Raw genomic sequence first — 20,797 nt, forward strand, 5'->3', positions numbered from 1 at the left:
AACAATTTAATTCTCTTCCATTAAATGGCACTAGATGGAAGACGAAAACCTTCGTGCTCAACTGAATAGAATTAAGAAGTACATTTGTCTGTAAATTGCAATGATTTAATCAAAATGAATAACTGTTTAATTATGTTATTACAATGTTTTCTAAAGGCAATATTCCAGGGAGCTCTGTTCCTTTTTTTATGTTTTTGTTGGGTGTTAGGAGTCTGGAACAGATTAATAGCATTTTCATTCACTTCCATGGGGAAAGATAATTTGAGATATATGTTTTTTTTTTCTGTTACAGGCGTTTCAGTGACCGAATTAAATTCATATCTCAAGGCACCACAATGCTAATGCTAATGTCAATGCAAAGCTTTGGTGACAGCTCTGTCGTGGTTGCCGTAAGATTAGGGTTAGTTATTTTTCTCATGTATGATAGAGTATGTGCATTAGCTCAATAAATATTGTCAAATACTGTATTTAGAGTAAAAGTCTTTTTATTTTCCTGTATCACACTTACCCGCTCTCCGGACCGCGGCCGTTTCTTGGGTCGCGTCGGCAAGGCATCCTCCTTTGGGTTGGTGTCAATGGCCCAGTAAGAGCCCTGCGGGGGGGAAAGAAGATTTTAAGTGGATTAAAAATGGATTCCTTCATTTACACTTGACTCATTGTGAGCAGGCACAAAAGCATCAGTCTTCATTTTTTTGGGGTGAAAAACACTATGCCTTTATTTTGTTTGTTACGTCCGCTTATGCGGAGCACGCTTTTTGTTATTAAGGACTAAAGGACTCGTTTTTTTCCACTAGAGGCTGGCAAGGGGCAGTTGCCGCCGAGCTCTTCTGTGCATGTTCACTTCCTTGACATCAGGTGAGCGCCGTTTCCAAGGCAGCTCTCGGGCTGGGAAGTGAGGCGGAGCTGTCCCGACAGAGGTGTGAGAGGGGGCTAATCAAGGAAGGAACAGAGCAGGCTGGCTCTGGAAGGGGGTGGGGTGGGGGTTGGGAGAGGTGGGGGGCACCATTCAAAAGCCTCCAACTGCATTATTTATTCTTTAGCATTTCCTTTATTTTCTTGACGGTATTCATCTTCCAAGCCCAAAGCAAGGCAGTCCACACTCGCTAAGAAAAATACTACTCTATTTCCCCCACTATAAGGCGATGTGGATTTTTAATTTATTTTTAATATTTCATGATTTTTTTTAAAAAAAAATGTAAATTGTCAAGAGAAAGGGAGATCAGGACCTTTTAAAATGACTTCCCCAGCAGAGAGAATAATTGATGTGTTACCCAGAGAAGCCAAGCGAGAAGTCATAAAATAATAGCGTCGTATACAATGTCTTTCTCTCGTTAAAGGGAAGAAAATGTTATTTCACAAAGTGCGTTCTCCGGCGCGATTGTTCAAATGAAAAGCCAAAAGCTTGCCCTATATTCATCAGGGGCGGGTGAGCCGTGTGTGTATGTGAAATTATATGTTTTAATACGCGCTAAGCTTTGGGGTCAATTAATGGCTCCTCAGAGGCGAGGGAAGTAATTCACAAGCACAATCAAACCGAGAAGGGGGAGATGGAGAAAGGGGGGGGGGGGAATACAACGCTGATAAAGATGCAGCAGCCTCATTAGAAATTCCACATCATTGATAAAGGTGAGGCGTGTTGTCATCATAGTCAATCCTTGAGTGTCTTATGATCCACGTTTCAAAACGAGGAGTCGAACCGACAAAGCCGGTACCGGGCTCCACTGCTTATAATTAGTGAGGGGAAGAACACTTGAAGTTAACCCTCATGGGAGGAGAGAGTTGCTGCATTTTCTTTCTCCCCCACCCACCCCTGATGCCAACCCCCAGAGAGTTGGCAGGAAAAGAGGAAAAACATATAAAGAAAGATTAAATTATTCACAAATATTCTGCAACGTAGTGGTGGAACATAGTACACATCACTACAATATATTGTCTTCAGCCAAAACAAAACAGATGCTTTGTCATCAAAGAGATCTACCTGGCAGCACTGTCGAGCGTTGGCCCCACAGTTCGGAGGACCGGTTCAAATCATGGTGCCACCCTACGTGGAGTTTGCCTGTGTGGTTTTCTCTGGGCACTCCAATTTCCTCCCACATCCCAAAAATATGCATTAATTCGAGACTCCAAACTCCCAACATTGTCTGATTACGAGTGCGACTGTTGTCTGTCTCCATGTTCCGTGCGATTGGCCGGCAACCAGTTCAGGGTGTACCCCGTTTCCTGCCCGATGACAGCTGGGAGAGGGTCCAGCAATCCCGAGACCTTCGTGAGGATAAGCGGCTCAGAAAATGGATGGATATTTACCCATAAAATGGCACAGATCCTTTTCGTATTTCATATATATATATATATATATATATATATATATATATATATATATATATATATAGATATTCATAGTACATCTATTCCAGTGGATCTTACCTCGTCCTTCACCCTTTTAACATAGCTGACATTACAAGAATATCCTCTTGATATTTCAAGTATTAGCATAACTGTCATTACATTAAGAGATGATGTTTATACATATTCAAGAACAGACTGCAATACAATGACAAACAAAAATGTTGTAGAAATGACAAGCATACTGTAGTTTACAAGAATTAAATACAATAATCAACAACTAATCGATGCGCACGTCACACAACTCAGCAGACACTATAGACCACTTTTAGAGTCACTGTAAAGTGAACTGAAAACCATTCTACTCGCCGCATGAGTTTGCCTTCTTTTTACCTGTCGGTATGTACATTACGTTTCAAGCTGACATGATCGCAGCACTGCTAACGCTCGCCAAACAAGTAAACGAAATTGAGAAGAAGAAAGACCCAGACTCATACCTCATTATTCTCTGAGACTTTAACAAATCTAAACTTTAACAACAAACTCCTGAAATACAAGCAGCACATTGAGTGTCCTACCAGAGAAAACCAAATTTTAGACAATTGTTGTACTACTTGCTTTGCTTTACATGAAATAAAACACACACACACACTGTGCCATTCTTCGTGCTGCCGTAGGTTCCTCTGACCACTGTTTAATCTACTTAATACCTACATACAGGCAAGTACTTAAATGCACGAAGCGTTCGGTAAAATCATTGAAAAAGTTGCCCAACGAAGCAAAAATAGAACTTCAAAGCGGTTTTCGACTGCACAGACAGGAGTGTTTTTGATAATTCAGCTGGCAGTCTGGACCAACATACGGCCTCTGTCAGATCATATGTCAGTTTCTGTGAAGCGGAGCGTGTACCGACAAATAACAACAATCCGTTGTTTAGTGCCAAACACGAGCAACTTCACCATGCTAAAGAGGTTGCGTATTGTAGTGAGATTAGGGCCGTGTACAATCGCACTATAAACCAGTAGACTAAAGAAATTAACCGCAAAGAGGAATTACGCAGCAAAGACGAAAGCAATTTAGAACTAATGACACCAAATCAGAGTCGCATTCATGACAATCAACTAATTACAAGTGACATTCCCCCCCAAGTGGAAAACAATAGGCTAGCCGACGACCTAAACAGCTTTTACTGCAGATTTGAAAAGAAAACAATGATGCCTCGGTTCTCGAACACTATTCGTTCCAGAAAATGGTTCGAAAAGTGAATTGTTCAAAAACCGAATCGATGTTCCCCATTATAATGAATGGAAAAAGAAATAATGCGTTCCAAGCCCCCAAAAAATTAGGCTTTTTAAAGCATTTTTTTTAGCTTTTCCTGATAATAAACTGCATGGTAGAAATACATGTATAGTTTAAAGAGTTTATATAATGAAATAATTAAAGATATATATTTATTTTTTTGCTTAGAATGTATGCATTAGTAGTAGTGTACGCCAGGCTGGGAGTGCATTGCCGTATCTGTAGCAACTCAGCCCCCAGCTTTGTAAACTTTTTTTTTATTAACAAAAGTTCAGAATAACTTTAAACATACAATAATGAGGGGGAAAAAAAAGCATTTCTTTGGAGGCATGATTGGGGGTTAATTGGAGATGATGAGAATGAGATTAGAAGAAAAACAACAGTCACTACCGGGACACATCAGTGTACAGAGGCTACGTTATACAGAATAACAAAAGTGCACTGGTTGCGCCGCACGCGTTATGTCATTTCCGGTTTTTTTTTGGCGGCGTGGGAATTCACAACAAAGTGTGTCGTGGGTCAGCTGGTCTGGCCGCACGCAATACCGATTTTTGTTAGAAAACAAAAGCAAAAAAATCTCGAGATTTTCATTCAAAAACTGATTTGTTCAAAAACGGGGACGTTCGAAAAACCCATATTCACACCCCATATCCACGAGGCCGCACCACGGGCCACTTCAACACCTCTGACTTCTGCGTTGACCATCCATGAACAGGACGTGAGACGCATCTTCCAACCACAAAAGATTAACAAAATGGCGGGTCCAGACTATGTGTCCCCATCCTGCCTGAAAGTCTCTGCGAACAAACATGCTCCAGTCTTCACAAAGATCTTCACCAGATCTCTGGAACTGTGCAAAGTACCATCCTGCTTCAAAAGCTCCACCGTCATCCAAGTCCCCAAAAAACCTTTTTCTGAAAGACTACAGGCCTGTGCACCTGACGTCTGTGGTCATGAAGTACTTTGAACGCTTTCTGCTGGACCACCACAAGAGCGTCACAAGTCCCCTGCTGGACCCACTGCAGTTTGCCTACCGAACAAACAGATCTGCGGATGATGATGCAGTCAACATGGGATTGCACTTCATTCTAGAATACCAGCCTCAAATGCATGCTAAACAGGATATTTAAAACTGACTTGTGCAGAAAATGCACTAAGATACATTGATTAAGATTTAAGGTAATTCCCGGCCTACAGAGCGCACCTGGTTATAAGCCTCACCATCTCGTAAATACCATCTCGTACATACATACGCCACAGCTGTGTAAATGCCGCAAGTGCCCACATTGAAACATGAGATATTTACAAAGACAGAGATTTTTTTTCTGCCCTAATGCAAACGCTAATGTTAGCACCGCGCTAACAGGGCCAGTTTAAAACTAAACATACCGGTAAAAATCACTGAGACATGGCAGTAACACGCTAGCATAGGGCTAACAGGGTCTGACCTGTAAAAGTCACTTCCTTGGCACACATATTCCATCGGACACACTCTTACCTTTTCCGCTTGAGGCCCCCCTTGCGACCGTTAGAAAAAAATGCACAAATTAGCCGTATCACCGCATAAAGGGTTGAAATGGTGCAAAAAAACTTGTGTCTTATGGGCCAGAAATTACAGTAATTCCTAATTTGGTCTGTAACGTCAGAAAATCATCAAAAATATTGATCTCTGTTTTCTAAAGTAAAAGGAGATGTTTTCAAAAGTGTTTAATTAAACACAGAGGTCTGCCTTCATGGAACATTCACAGTTGACAAGGTCTTGAAACGATTAATTACTTATAATAATAGTTGTTGATTAATTTGACAGTGGATGAGTTGTTGATGATTCTAGTTAAGTTTTGAAATTGTACAGGTGTCATTTCTGTCATATTGAAACATTTTTCTCGTTATAATTTGAAAATTGTTAATTGTTGGTTAACCCATGAACTGTTTCTCTCCTAGAATAGAGTCACATCAATAGTAAAGATTCTGGTCATCTTATTAGAGCTGCAGCTATCGAACATTTCTAGAATTATTAAATATTCAACTGATCATTAATCGGGTAATCAGATAAGAATTGTCATGACAATCACAAGATTATATTTGTGTACCATTTCATCCCTACTGCATACAACTGACTGGATTCTTAATGATCGACAGTTCATCGATTTACATGCAGTCAGGTGGTGTGTTGTTTTTTTTTGCACAATAACGAGCGCCATTTAATCCCAAGCATCTCCCAGACTGACAAACCCAGACTTCGCCTCTCCTATCTCATCCGAGCAGCAGTTTTCATATTCCTGCCACATTACAATATTGATGCAACATATCAAGAGCTGCTACCGCCTCTTTGAAGTTGTCTTGTGCACGAGGAAGGGGGGTGGGGGTGGTGGATGAGAATGGGGGTCTGGAGAAAGCAGTGAGGAAAATTCCAAATTAAACATTAAGGATGCGAGAACGTTGGCTGTGCATCTGGAATGGGATCCATACAGCAATAGATTATTTTGTATTTAGTGGAGCAGCTCCCAGGAGTGTCAATATCAGAGGATTACAGCAAAACACGAAATTAGCATTCAGTCCCCATCCTCTAGTACACAACCAGGCGTAACTCTCCATGCATATGTGCGTGTGTGTGTGCGTGCGCGCCTGTGTGTGTCGAGGGTAATTATTTGTGCCTATTTTTTTTCCTCCCCGGCATGTGTAGCAAAGGCTCAGACAGTGCAGGGCTGAAATGTAGGTTAGGATCTATATGATGAGAGCGAAGCACAGTGCAAGACTAAATATAGGGGCTGCACCGTCATGAAGCACCTCAGTGGATGAGGGCTAATTATCCTCTTGCTGTCACAAGAGACTCCTGAGTAAATGGGCCTGCAAACCCAACAGTAGGTGGTCCCACTGAAATTCAAATGTCAAATTAACATGACCGAGAAACATGACTCAAGTAAGATATCGCTGCCGAAAGCTCAAGGGGATGCAGCGATTTTGGAAATGACCTTACTTAAACTCTGTTTTGACTCGGCCTCCACCAGTCTGACTTTTCCTCACCTCACCCACATCTGCTGTCTGAGCTCGCCCACTAATAAAAAAGAGAAAAGAAGTCTCTCCTTACATATGAAATGCAATCCTGCGGGGGAGGTAGGTTCCTAATAGATTAAGAGCGTGCCATGCATTTCTCGACCGTCAAGATTCTGGCAGGGATTCAAAGTTAACATTTTTCTGAACACAGACTACATGATTTGCAATCCCCCCACACACTCCACCACACACACACACACACACACACACACACACACACACCAAAAAAAAAAAAAAGGAGTTGACTACTGCCAGCTGTTTGAACAAACCAAACATGGTCTTCAACTTGTATGCTTTCATTTTTGACATGTGTTATCTTAGGTTAGGTTAGATACTATAGATACTTTATTGACCCCAAAGGAAAGCAACAGCAGGAATAATAAATGAGTAATAGCGCAACATGGGGAAAAAGTCCCCCCAAAAAAGTCTCATTGGGTTGCAAAGGAGTCTCAATAATCTGAAAATATTAACGTGGACAATCCTATTTTTTCTAAATAACATGTATTAATGCATACCTGCATCACATTATGAGAAAAAAACAAGTTAAAACGTCAACTTTGTAATCTTACAAAAACAGAGTTCAGGAAAAAAAAAAAAAAAAAAATCAACATCGCAATAGGTGTGTAAATGTGTACCTCGCAAAATACTCTTTTTTTCAATTTTTTTTTTCCTGAAAAATTGTCACAGGAAAAAAAAAATTGTAGTCTGACAACGAAATGTATAGTAATCTTTTAAAAAGAAAGTTTATTTGAAAAAAAATCTACATTTTGATTGAATAGCATAAAAAAACTTAAGCACTATGTAACTGTGATGTAGTGTGCAAAAAAGTGATAATTTTGTGAAAATAATGCAATATTCCAATATGATATTAACAATATTTAATGTATGCATGTGTCATATTTAGAGAAAAAAATAAATTTTCAACTATATAATCTTGCAAAAACAACGTTGAGGGGGAAAAAAACAATATTGTGTGTACTTAATATCTCAATATTATAAGCGCTAAAGTATATCTCTGATATATATATATATATATCATGAGTTTTTAAGAACAATTGGAGAAAAAATGTAATTAAGAAAACAAAGAGTTCTGTAATATCGTAAGAATAAAGTTTCTAGAAAAATTACCTACATTTTGACGTTTTGAAATATTTTAAGCACTAGTGTGCAGTGGTGATAATATCACAGAGAAAGGAAGGAAAAGTATTTTTTTTGTAAAAAGGTGGTTTCATTATTTGTGTCCATTTTTTCGTAATGTAATTTTGTAAAAAATATATTGCAATGAGTGTTTATGTGCGTCACATTGGAGTGGAAAAAGACTAGTTGTTTTTAGTAAAAAAAAAAAAATTGTCTTTGTAATCTTACAAAAACTATCACCTGTGTGAATAATATCATAATGCTCATGAGTACCTGCTAAATATTACTAATACTTCTTTTGGAAAAAAAGTGGTAAATATTTTCAGAAAGACGTTCTAATACTAAGCAAGCAAGTGTAATTGAATGTGTGTATCGTAACAGAAAATGAGGGAAAAAAGTTTTTTGAGTTAAAAAAAAAAAAAGAAAGTCACCCTTCTTCCAAGAACAAAGATTTAATATGTCTACTGTATGCACATGTAATGTGCCTGATATACTGTAATGAGAAATATTAATTAACATTTTTTGGGAGTCATTTTGAAATTGTACATTACTAAAAAAAGTTTTTGTTTTGACACAAAAGGGAGATTATTACAAGAAAAAGATTTTAAAAAGTGAGAAAAAGTCAAACAAAAAGCTAAGTCATAATCTTAGAAGAATAAAGTTCTAGTATCACCAGAAAAAAAAATCATGCACATAAATAACTGTGATTTTATGAGTATTAATGTGTACCGGGTAAAAAAAATAGAGGGCATTGTACATCCAGCCATTGGGTTAAATGTTCTAATCTCACCTTTCCCGGGTCATCTTTGGACCGAGGCACTTTGAGAAAACATTTGTTCAATGACAGATTGTGCCGTATCGAGTTCTGTGGGGGCAAAAACAGAGAGAGACAGGTGGAGAATGTGAGTATGCACACACAAAAACAGATTACAAGAAAGAACAAGTGTACAGTAACACATTGGCTTGTATCGTCCCGTTTTGGACAGAGAAGCTGTCATTAGTAGAGCAATTGCAGTGTACCTGCTTTCATGCTTCTCATTTACATCAGGAAAATGGGTGTGGTGGGGTACTTGGAACATTATTTTGGTTACATTTGACCTGTTTTGACATTCTACAGCGAGGAAATGTCATTCTTTCAAGCTCACATTCAATGACTTTTTGTCAAGTGAGCCAAACATACTTCTAAAAATGTCTGTGTGTACCAATTAGACCAGTGTACATTAAAATGGAATGCAGATTTAACAGTGTTGAATTAAGAAAAATGATAATACTGAAAGGGTTAAACAGTATAAGCCCTTAATATGTGCAATTTTTTATTTTTGCAACAGTCGGAACAGTGTTCATGAGCGAGCTTGAAAAACTTCTGAGAAATGTCTGTGTTCCCACTCCATTTGCACAGGTTACTGCAAAATCCTGCACCTGTTTGTCTCTGAAGGGTGATATTGAGGGGTGGGGTGGGGGGGTCAAAGGTCAAGTCAAAGGTACTCCAGCTGGTATGCTCGACTTGACCACATGAGGGTATTATAGGGTAGACAAACTGATATACAATTCTAATAATTGGGGCATTATGAATCCATGAATCCTGGGCAGAAAAATGCTGAAATATGATTGGCTGTTGCATGCAGTCCTGTCGCAAGGCTGCAACCAATTATATTGCAGCAGAGCAAGTCTAGTAATACGCAAGGAGGATTCTTAATGTCGCAACCCCTCTCTCTCTCTCAGATTATCAATACAGCAGTAGTATTGAGTATACTAGTATCATTCTACGTAAAAAATAAGTAGTTCACTTTTTTATTGTCATCGGGAGGCCCCGTAGCTCAGTGGTTAGAGCACTGGTTTGGTAAACCATACATCGCATACATTTTTGCTGCACTGTTTGTAATCCATTCCTAAAAGCTCCACAACCAAGACGGTAATTATTTTTACCATGAAGCTAGTAGACCAAAAGGTGAATCTATAGTCATTTTAAATGCACAAGGTGTCATTTTCAGTTTTATTTTTAGTTTGAGAGTAAACTTTAACTGACTACCGTCAAACAGCTTAAAGCCTCTTTTTTTGAATTGGTCCTTCGGTGTTGCTATTGTGAATTTAATTGAGTTTCAAATATTTACTTGCAACTCAAAGCACAAAAAGCCATACATAAATTCATGTCACGAAGAGCTCAAGTTGTGTCACACGCATGTAAAGGTACCACTGCACTTGCAAAAATAATCCACTTCCCCGTCTCTCTGAAACAATGAATTATGTTTAATTATCCATTTATTAATGTCAGAAGGAATATTACTACATTTGAAGAGATCTGTTGTTGCCAACTGCGTATAGAAAATGATTATGATATTCTTGTCCGGGACAAAATTGAGCTGGACCATACAAGAGCAAGTGTGCATGGAAAATGACAGTATGTATGGGTTATAGTCACTCTTTCCCTAAAACTGCAAGTTACTAAGATAACATATCAAATTCCACATGTGCCAAAAACAGGAGCCAAGAGGAGTCCCGCAATGGGATCGTGGCAGGAGCCTGATATTAATTAAAGCTTCAGCAGGCCCTGTGGGGGCAGGAAATAAATTATGCAGATCATCGTCCCAACGTTAACTCATTACACGCTTACAAGCTACTCCATGGCATCTCAGAGCGCGCTCCAGCCAGCTGTCTCGTCGGAATGGAGAGGGGGACTGAAGTAGCCACCAGAGCAACGGAGAGCAATGAACACCCACCCCCGCCAAAAAAAAAAAAAAAAAAAAAAAAAACACAGATAGCCCTGCACACACCTCCACTTCACTTAGTTGCGAGTGCTATTGACAGGTGGCCATCCTTTAAATTAACAAAAAACAACAACAACAAAAGCGAAAAAAAAGTGTGGGGTTCTCAGCGCGCTTTTACGGATGTGGAGATGAATGGAGAGTGGTGGGGAGTGAGCAAGAGATCCCCCCTCTCCCCCCAACATGGACGAGATGGGAGCCGCTTGTTCAACACTAAAGGCAATTATACCGCAGGAGGGACGATAATGACGGGCTCGTTGTGTGATGCCGCCAATCGCCCCACTGTGAAATGCCAATGGAAAGCATAGTATGCGTTCGCTGTTCCCCGAGAGAACAAAGAGCCTTGCAGTCAGTCAATTATCCTCGTACCTGGAGTGGAAAGGAAAACTGAACCCCAAACTGTCTGTTTTAAGGAGCGCCAATCATGAACTAGGATGGCTACCGTTATGCAAAGACTGGGTTCATACAATGTAGCTCAAGCGAGACAATTCAGATTTTTTTCCTGCTACAATCCGATATGAGGCGCATATACAGAAGTCTTTGGTTAACGAAGGTGCTGACTTACCATGTTTGAAGGTTAGGGACAATGTGTGATGAACCAGTTTCCTGGGCGTACGAAAACATGATCACACGGCAAAAGAAGGCAAGCTCAGTTACTGCCTGACTTATTATTTTTCATTTGTTTTATATTTATTGACTTGAGGTGCTTCTTACACAATTTACTGTAATTGTAACTAACCGTATTTTCCACACTGTAAGGTGCACCTAAAAGCCTTTAATTTTCTCAAAAGGTGACAGTGCACCTTATAATCAGGTGCGTCTTATATATGGATCAATATTGAGCCTTTAGCGCACCCCATCTAATGGATGCATAACGTAATCCCAGTCGCTACTGCAGCGTCTATTCTATGCCCCTTATATATATGAGAAAAGTTTCAAAATAGGCCATTCATTGAAGGTGCACCTTATAATGCAGTGTGCCTTATAGTGTGGAAAATATGGTACTGTTTATTAGGTAGGTCAGTGATTGACAATAGTCCTGATTCATGAAAAAAATCCAGGAACTGCGTGTTTAACCGTGGAGGATGCAAATGGAACTGCATCATTAATAAATAAATGAAAATCATTTATCGCAACACACCGTTCATTGACAGATGTGTATTAAAAAAGAATTGGTGTAAACTAATCAAAATAGCAAAATGACAAATGTTCATCATGGGGGAATTTTCTAAAAAACACAGAATGAGCAGTTAAAATGTCTCTAAAGTACATGTCTGATTCTACTGCCCACACTACTTTTCTCAGGAACATTGTTCAAGTTGCCCGACTACAGGCAGGTTTTTCAGGGAAAATAACGCAGCTAGGCAGCACAGTGGCTCAGCTGTAAAGCGTTGGCATCACAGTTCTAAGTCCCACGTTCAATCTCGGACCCGCCTGTGAGGAGTTTGCATCTTCTCCGGGCTCTCTAGTTTCCTCCCACGTCTAAAAAATATGCAACATTAATTGGACATTCTAAATTGCCCCTAGGTGTGGATGTGAGTATGGCTCTTTGTCTCCATGTGCCCTGCAATTGGCTGGCAACCAGTTCAGGGTGTACCCTGCCTCGTGCCCATTGACAGCTGCGATTGGCTCCAGCAATCCCACAACCCTTGTGAGGATAAGTGGTTAATAAAATTGATGGATGGATGGATGGATAGATGGATAAGTCAGCTAAAACCATTGTGGTAATTTATAGAGGGGGTTGGGATACAGAACACTGTAGAGAACACTCCAGAGCTCGTGGATGTGACGTCACCATTTTCATGGCACCATATTGCCGGTCTAACAGAGGTCTGCGACATTGTGGGAGGCATTGAACTCCTGGAGGAGAGAATATTTACAATACCTGAGACCTGTTGTGCTGTTGACAGACGAGACAGATATTGAAAGAGATCATTCAATAGAATACCAGCTGAAAAGACCAGAAAAATTTGATGGATTTTGACAATTAAATGTGATGGATGGTGTCCCACCAAATACACACGCATGTGCAGCCATCACTTCATTTCAGGTAGGAATTATTCTTAATCTCAAATTATGAAGAAGTATTTATAATGACAAATTGACTAATTTGAGAACAATGCGTATTTAAAAAAAGACAATAAACCGACTGTTGCAGAGTTGTTTACGGAGGTTACCGTGTGGTTGCAATATGCTTCCGTATTCGGAGGCGATGACTCCCTGTCCAAAATTTTTTTTCCCAACCCTAGTTAATGAAGGTGAGTTTGTCTAAAACCAGGGGTCATTTATTTAAATATTGGTATTTGTATTGAAAAAATCTGAGTGCCTCCATCACTATGTGGGATTTATTACTGATTGAGGACAGACCCAGCAACCAAGTATTTGTATCCGTCCAGACTTTTCTACACTTTGAAACTTTACTGTGTAAATCTCAACGACTTACTCACCAGATGTGTAGATCCAGTTGTCCAAGACAAGCGGAAGTAAATTAACAGTCCACTTTCTTCTCGCCGAAAACCTCGACTTCGGCATTAAATATGGATCTACTATGCCAAGTGTCTCTAAATTTTCCACGTGCCGTTTATTATCACCTTCTAAATGTTTAACGGTATCAGACAAACTCTGCATGTCGTGCTGTTTGATGTATTTTCGTTTCGTCTCAACGGAATTACCTTACAACAATTCTTAGTTTGACCAGCAATATGGCGAGTCACGTGATTTTATGACATAGGTGCACCAGCTCTATATGTGCCCTGGGACTGACTGGAAACCAGTCCAGGGAGTAACACCCCTGCCCCCAACCCCACACAATCATACACACACACACACACACACAAACGCAGACACACACAAATTTGAAATAAAAAGCAAAAGAGCTGGAGTGAATCATTTCGACTCTTACTGAGCTGACATCCTGCACAATGATGGCTGGATCCCCAAGTTGTGTTTCACTTGTGAAGCGTTTTGTCTCTGGCCTTGATCATGCATATTGTATGGTGACAAAGAGATATGATGCTCTTCCGGCATCTGCTACTGAAAAAAAAAAAAAAAAGCCCAGAACTTCTCTGCGGCAGACAGCGTGGCTTGAGCTGAAAAAAAAGGATACATACTGAAGCAATTACATTTGTTTCACCTCTGAGTGTACTGTTTGTCTTCAAAGAGTGTGTATACAGTACGGCAGGCCAGCCAACACTGCTGAACTTGAGCAGAGTGGAGGCCGCATCCATTAAGTACCTTCTGCTGGGTCTAAATCATTGATACCGTCAAGAAGAGGAGGCCAGCGGCTGCTACGGCTACATTAGAAGTTTACTTTTTAACAAACGCGTTCTGCATGCATACATTCCTTTTCTTTACCTGTTGCAACATTCCTTGCTGTGTCAAGATATGTTTTTACAGCGCATACTGAACATTTGCCAAGAGGCGGGTGAACGGAGAATTTTGGGTAAACACAAAACAGAACAAAGGGGCTACTTGGGGAAATTGCAATGACAGCGGGGGGAGAGAACAAGATTATAATGGTGATGAGGAGATGAACAGGAGAGGAAAGTGAGGGCTGGCTGATGGAGAAAGTGCAAGTCCATTTGTTCACATTTCAAAACTGCTTCTCTGTATTGAGATTAAATTAAAGATTAAAACCCAATTTGTGATGAATCCTTGTAGACGGTTTCACTCAAACCAAATTGTCAGAAAACTGAAGCCATATTTCACATAATATAAATTGAACTAATCCGTTCTGAGCACCCTTAAATGTCGTCAAAAATATATTTTACAGAGAATGTTTTTACATGGGCGGAACGGTGGAGCAGCTGGTAAAGCGTTGGGCTCACTGTCCTGAGGGCCCGGGTTCAATGTTTTCCCTGGGCCTGCGTGGGTTTTCTCTGGGCACTCCGGATTCCTCCCACATCCCAAAAAACATGCAACATTAATTGGACACGCTAAATTGCCTCTAGGTGTGATTGTGACTGCGGCTGTTTGTCTAGATGTGCCCTGCGATTGTCTGGCAACCAGTTTAGGGTGTACCCCGCCTCCTGCCCGTTGACAGCTGGGATAGGTTCCAGCAATCCCCGCGACCCACGTAGGATAAGCGGCAAAGAAAATGGATGGGTGGATGGATGTTTTTACATGTACAAAATGTGAATAAATAAAAATGACTTATGAGATGGCTGAATGAATATCTAATCACTTTTACTGAAGACTCGACCAGAAAGTGAGGAAGGGACATGGAGGAGAGGTTTTTGTTTATCCAGGGTTACTTCCTTTTGTATTTTACTGGCACTGAGACCTTTTTGAGAGTCCCTTGACCCCTGTTGCATAAAAAATGAATTATATATATATATATTTTTTTTTAAATCTGTCATCAATGCGTTTTTGTACACTCTTTATCAAAGTGCATGTACTCAGACCTTTCTTTGTCGCCATGGCGTTTTGTTGAGCAGTCAATTTTAATAAATAAGCAAACAAAAACTTTCAAAATGCCTCAGATAAACGCACCGGTTGATGCACAGTCAATGAGAAAACACTCAATACTGTTGCACCTTCGCATAAGATGCTTTGTGTGGGCGCTCAATTCCAGGAAATGAGTGATCGAGTCAGGCGACTAACGGTACAAAATCTGAGCTGATGTGTGAAAACTGAGAAACTCACAGAAAACATAAGAAAAAAAAAAAAAAGGATATTTGAAAACTAAAGTTACTATGTAATTATATTTGGAATAATGTGTTCTAGACTAAGAGCAGTTTCCGTTATAAAAACCTTTACTACCTGTAAGTTTCAATTCACATAAAATTCACAACAATCATAAAAGTATAAACACGAGTTATCAACTGTTAATATTAACCTAATTGGAATATAAAACTGTCTTTAAGCTCTCTGGCTACTTTGATGACAAAGACTACATAGCTAATACTTTTTAAGTATTTCCATACAAACAGTTGGGTCTACATAGTATCAGACCACCTATCAGGTGTGGGATTAATATTTTGTCACATACCTAAATCATGAAATGTGTCTAAGTGAGTCCTTCTACACTTCTGCCCTACTGCCGAGCTCATTTACATAATAACCAAGACCACACCGAGACTCTCTCCACCCATAACTTAATCAAAAAGGAGAAGATTCCCCACTAGTGTGACACCCCTCCAATCATGTGAAAGCCAAAACGTAAGCAGAGCTGCATTGTGTATTGTTGGATGCATAAATTCATCAGATGTACACATCTTTCCAGCTGTGCGCATTCAATTTGTAGGCTTCCTTTAGGACATCGTCTAGGTCGGGCATCAGCAGGAGGACAGGTATGTGATGTCGAAAAGGAAAGAAAAACAAAAGATGCATTTCACGTTTGAAACTGCCTGGGGAAATGGAGTTCCTGTGGATGCTACTGCTTTATGTGATGATGAAAATGTTTTAAACCGTAAAGTTACAGCCATTCTATAGAGAAATGTGGTTTAACTAGCAATGCCGCTACTTGTAATGCCACCACTGCAAGGCATATTTTAACCCCAAGTTTTGGTTGAACTCTCCATGTTCTACTGTATAACAACGGATTACTTCATGTAAAGAACAAAAAAGGGGGAAGTGAGGTCAGAAAGTGTTGAGAGAGCAACACAAAGTGAGTCAGACAGTGCTCACTACAGGGGTCCTGCACAAGTGCCGCCTAGCATCTACCTGCAACCCCCACAGAGCACTTCATATCTGACCTCAGTCTGCATGTGTGATGCCTCCTACACAACTTAAAAAAAAAAAAAAAAAAAAAAAAAACGTGAGCACACAAAGAGAAATGGCGGTGATTTAACACACCAGGACAGCAGTGGAGGCGTAAGCATCTCCGCCCTCACATAACCTCCCCCCCCAACCATCACCACGTCGCCTGCTACCCCCACCTCCCCTGCTGAAGATCGCCCAGGCTCAGCAAGAAGAGTCACCGAGGGGAAAAAATCTAGGTCAGGTTGACCTCTGCGCTCAGCACGTCAAACATCCCAAGTGAGCCAAAGGGACAGGGCGCGTCAGAACCCGGCTCCTCACAGCTGGGGGACCAACGAGCGAGCCCTGGTGCGCGGTCAGGGAGCCCGGAGAGCGGATTGGGCACGCTGGGACAGACACATGTAGGCACACATTGTGGTTATGACATTGGGATGAGCACCAGTGATTTGAGAGGGTGGGGGGGTGGCAAGACATCAGAATAAACTCATGCCCCCCCGTGCTGTAAGGTACAACTTTAGAACCCTGGACGTAGTTTACAAGGGCTCTTACCAATCAATACAAACAGTATATTCCATGACAAACAGTTGCCAGGACAGTAGAACCTCTAACCTAAAGACCCTGCTGTGTAAATTCCGACATTTGTTACTAAATACATAATACATTTTTGAATAGGATTGATGAAAACACATGCAAACACTGAACTAGTACGTAGTACTAAATTCCAGAGCTATAGCAAGTTTTTTTTCTACCATTTTAGTTTTCAAAATTTTAAATGCCGCCCAGCATGAATTTTCCTCCCACACTTTATAACAACTAAGTGCGTTTGTTGCATCTTTGCCTCTCCAGTGCAATTGCGAGTTACTTAGTTAAAAGTACTTGTCTTATTTCTACCACTCCAGCATCCAGTTACCTATATGTACAGTTATGCCTACCCACTGAAAAATGCATTTCTCATTTACAGCACAGCCTGCTCCATACACCCAAGGGTTGTGTATTTTGTGTTACTTGGGCTGATGAAATACATTGAAACGTGAAGTATTTTGGGTATGTAACGAGCAGGAAACATGCGCAAATGTCTTATATCGTGTGAGCCACAGGCTGAATAAGATGCGGTGTTTATTGAACAGTTAGCAAGGTGGCCAGGTATAAAAAGATGTTTCTGTGAAAGAATGAATTGGAATATAAATGTGTGAGAGTTCCACAGAAAGGAACCCTAATGGCAGAGAGGAACGGAAACGGAACTTGCTGTGATGTTGCTGCGAGATAACAGTAGTGATGGCCACGGCAGTTCTTTTGAGTATACTGAATCTCTTTAATCAGTTCTTCAAATGCTTCATTCAACGAATTGTTCAGTTCTTTTTCATAAAATAATTTAAATGCTTCCTCATTCGAATCATTTCATAGACTGATTCGGCACAGTTTGTTCACTAAAAAGATTCGTTCTCCTGTACTAATCGTTTTTGAACGAAACAACACTAGACAACCGGCATTTTTTTAACGTAACTATACATTTATGCAGTAATCATTTTAAACGCACCTGTCCTAGCTGCAAGATGGCCAAGTCAACAAAAAGTTGAAAACAATTTAAAAAAAGTGAAATTGTCAAGATGAAAGTGAGCAAACCAGACGTGTCTTTTGGTGTACCAATCTCATCGTATTAAAGTGGAAGTGTTAAATGAGCTTTAGTCTTGGCTCGCTTAGTGCATTAAGGCTAACTTTACAAATCTAATGCGAAAGGAAAAATGACATTTTTCACCAGTGAGTTTTGAAGATGAAAACAAGTTTTAAGCAAAACCAGACGTGAGAGGAGCTGATCATTTTGCACAGTTGCCTCGGAACACAGCAACGTAATGAGGAAATGAGCCTGTGTCCAGGCTGCTCAGTACAAAATGGCTAATTGAACAATAACTTGACAATAATAACAGTGAAACATTGCATCCTGGATCCTTGGTCCAATAAGGCTAGGTTGACAATTAAGATTTTTAAAATCACATTCAAATATTGACTGTGCTCTTGATAAAGATTTCTTAATGACAATAATATGTCTATTTTAAGATTCTGTTTTGATGATTTCCAATGGGCTTTATTAATTTATTTCCTGACTTGCTCATTAGATTTTAAAAAAAAATGAACAAGTAAAGCACTGTAGTTCACCTTCGAGGTTCCACTCTACTGAGTTTACATCAAGCATTCCAGGGCTCAACTGAGGCTCTATGATGACCTACAGGTGCTCCTTCAAGTGTTTGGATTAAACCCCTGAAAGAGGCTAACTTAAACGCCGTAGGATTTGATGCCTTCCCGATCAAAGATCTGAGAGAAGGTGGGAAAAAAACAGGCAGAGGTGAGCGCTGCCAGAGGCCGTGGTTAAATATTACAATGACCCCCAGTCCAGCACCTGCACATAAAAGGCAAATATGCAGAGTAAAATGATTCTCGAGATCCATTTGGATCCCAAAATTTAAAAAAAAGTATTACAACGTATGTTAAAGTGTGCTAGCTTGAATGATACTACCCAATAACATTATCCATGATACACTACAACAATAAACTGAATCTTTAAACTGACCTACATTGAAGAAAATAAGTATTTGAACACCCTGCTATATTGCAAGTTCTCCCACTTGGAAATCATGGAGGGGTCTGAAATTGTCATCGTAGATGCGATGCATGTTCACCGTGAGAGAGGTAATCTAAAAAGAAAATTCCAGAAATCACAATGTATGATTTTTTTTTAACGATTTATTTGTGATGCAGCTGCAAATAAGTATTTGAACACCTGTCTATCAGCTAGAAATCCGACCCTCCAAGACCTGTTAGTCCGCCATTAAAAGTCCACCTCCACTCCATGTACTACCCTGAATCAGATGCACCTGTGTGAGGTCGTTAGCTGCATAAAGACACCTGTCCACCCCGTTCAATCAGTAAGACTCAAACTTGTAACATGGCCAAGACCAAAGAGCTGTCCAAAGACACCAGAGACAAAATTGTATAACTCCACACGGCTAGAAAGGGCTACGGAGAAATTGCCAAGCAGCTTGGTGAAAAAAGGTCCACTGTTGGAGCAAGAAGCTAAACATGACGGTCAATCTCAATCGGAGTGGAGCCCCATGCATGAAATCACCTGGTGGGGTCTCAATGATCCTTAGAAAGGTGACGAATCAGCCCAGGACTACAGGCCAAAATCCCTCCTGCAGTGTGTGCAAACCTGGTGAACAACTACAGGAAACGTTTGACCTCTGTAATTGCAAACAAAGGCTACTGTACCAAATATTAACATTGGTTTTCTCAGGTCTTCAAATACTTATTTGCAGCTGTATCACACAAATAAATCGTTTAAAAAAAAAAATCATACATCGTGATTTCTGGATTTTTCTTTTTAGATTATCTCTCTCACAGTGCACATTCACCTACGATGAAAATTTCAGACCCCTCCGTGATTTCTAAGTGGGAGAACTTGCAATATAGCAGGGTGTTCAAATACTTGTTTTCTTCACTGTATATAAGGTAAGAATGTTGCTGTAGAAGAGATCAACCCTGCGTTTCCATATCGAACATCTTAAATGAAGACTATGTGCACAGGAGTCATCACAAAACCAAAGAAAACCTCCATGGGAGAATCATCACTTTAGAAGATAGGACTGCAACCTCTAATTGACTTGTCAACAAGTCTGAATGATGGACGGATATAAAAACTGTAACTACTGGGGATATGGATCCACCAAACAAGCTCAAAAATACAGGGAAAAAAAAAAAGACTCGGGAATGCTGCTGGCATTTCTGGAGTCAACTGACCGGCGAGGAAGTGTCATCGCTGAACACAAGTGGACAAAAAAAGGCTTTTTCCAGAACACAAAGAAATTCTGCCAAAGTCAGAAGTGAGTGGACCACAAAGCACGTCTCCTTTTATTCTCTTAGACAGAAAAGTTGAGACAATCCACACGTACATGGGTGGTTTGGAATAAAAACATTTGACTTTATCCACACTACATGACCTGGCGCACACCTACGGTTTTAGTAACTGTTCTATACAACTGTTTACCCCATGAAGCCGTTTAAGCAAATTAGGTGCAGATTGCACGCAAGACAACAAAGCATGGATTTGCACATGTGGGCTAACCATGAAGTGAATATCTCTCGTCTATGGATGTAGGCTTCATCCAACTAATGCAATATAACATCACACAAAGTAAGGGTTGAATGACAAAGTCATTGATAGTTTTTCCCAAATGGAGTGCAGCCATCCCGAAACACTTTTGCACTTTGGACCGGGTTTCACCCTAAGGACATCTATTTTAACATTCATCTTGTCAGATTCGTCACAGTTACGCCAAAGTACCACACTATCAAGGTAATGGGGGTTTCCCGTACTCGTAAGATAGATTCTGGATGTGTAAAATAGACGAGTTTAAATCTCTAATTTTAACATTATCCTTTTTCCGGTTCAATAGTAAGGTCAGTTAAAATATTCTATATGTTTTGGATTTTTATCCAAATGTGGAAGA

General features: G+C 40.1%; 1 protein-coding gene across 4 annotated transcripts in view; it reads right to left on the reverse strand.

Annotated features, from left to right (window-relative positions):
• The window catches only part of foxj3 (forkhead box J3), a 157,156-nt gene that overhangs the window by 49,412 nt on the left and 86,947 nt on the right, over positions 1 to 20,797 (reverse strand). For 3 of the 4 annotated variants that reach the window (XM_061833024.1, XM_061833022.1, XM_061833025.1), the window contains exons 3-4: positions 8,624 to 8,698; positions 509 to 592 (exon numbers count right to left, since the gene is read on the reverse strand). In XM_061833024.1, coding sequence (XP_061689008.1) covers positions 509 to 592; positions 8,624 to 8,698 — 159 coding nt within the window. The remainder of the gene's footprint in view (positions 1 to 508; positions 593 to 8,623; positions 8,699 to 20,797) is intronic. The other variant, XM_061833026.1, reaches the window with a different exon arrangement.

The sequence above is a fragment of the Syngnathoides biaculeatus genome, chromosome 10, assembly GCF_019802595.1.
Source record: "Syngnathoides biaculeatus isolate LvHL_M chromosome 10, ASM1980259v1, whole genome shotgun sequence".
NCBI lineage: Eukaryota > Metazoa > Chordata > Actinopteri > Syngnathiformes > Syngnathidae > Syngnathoides > Syngnathoides biaculeatus.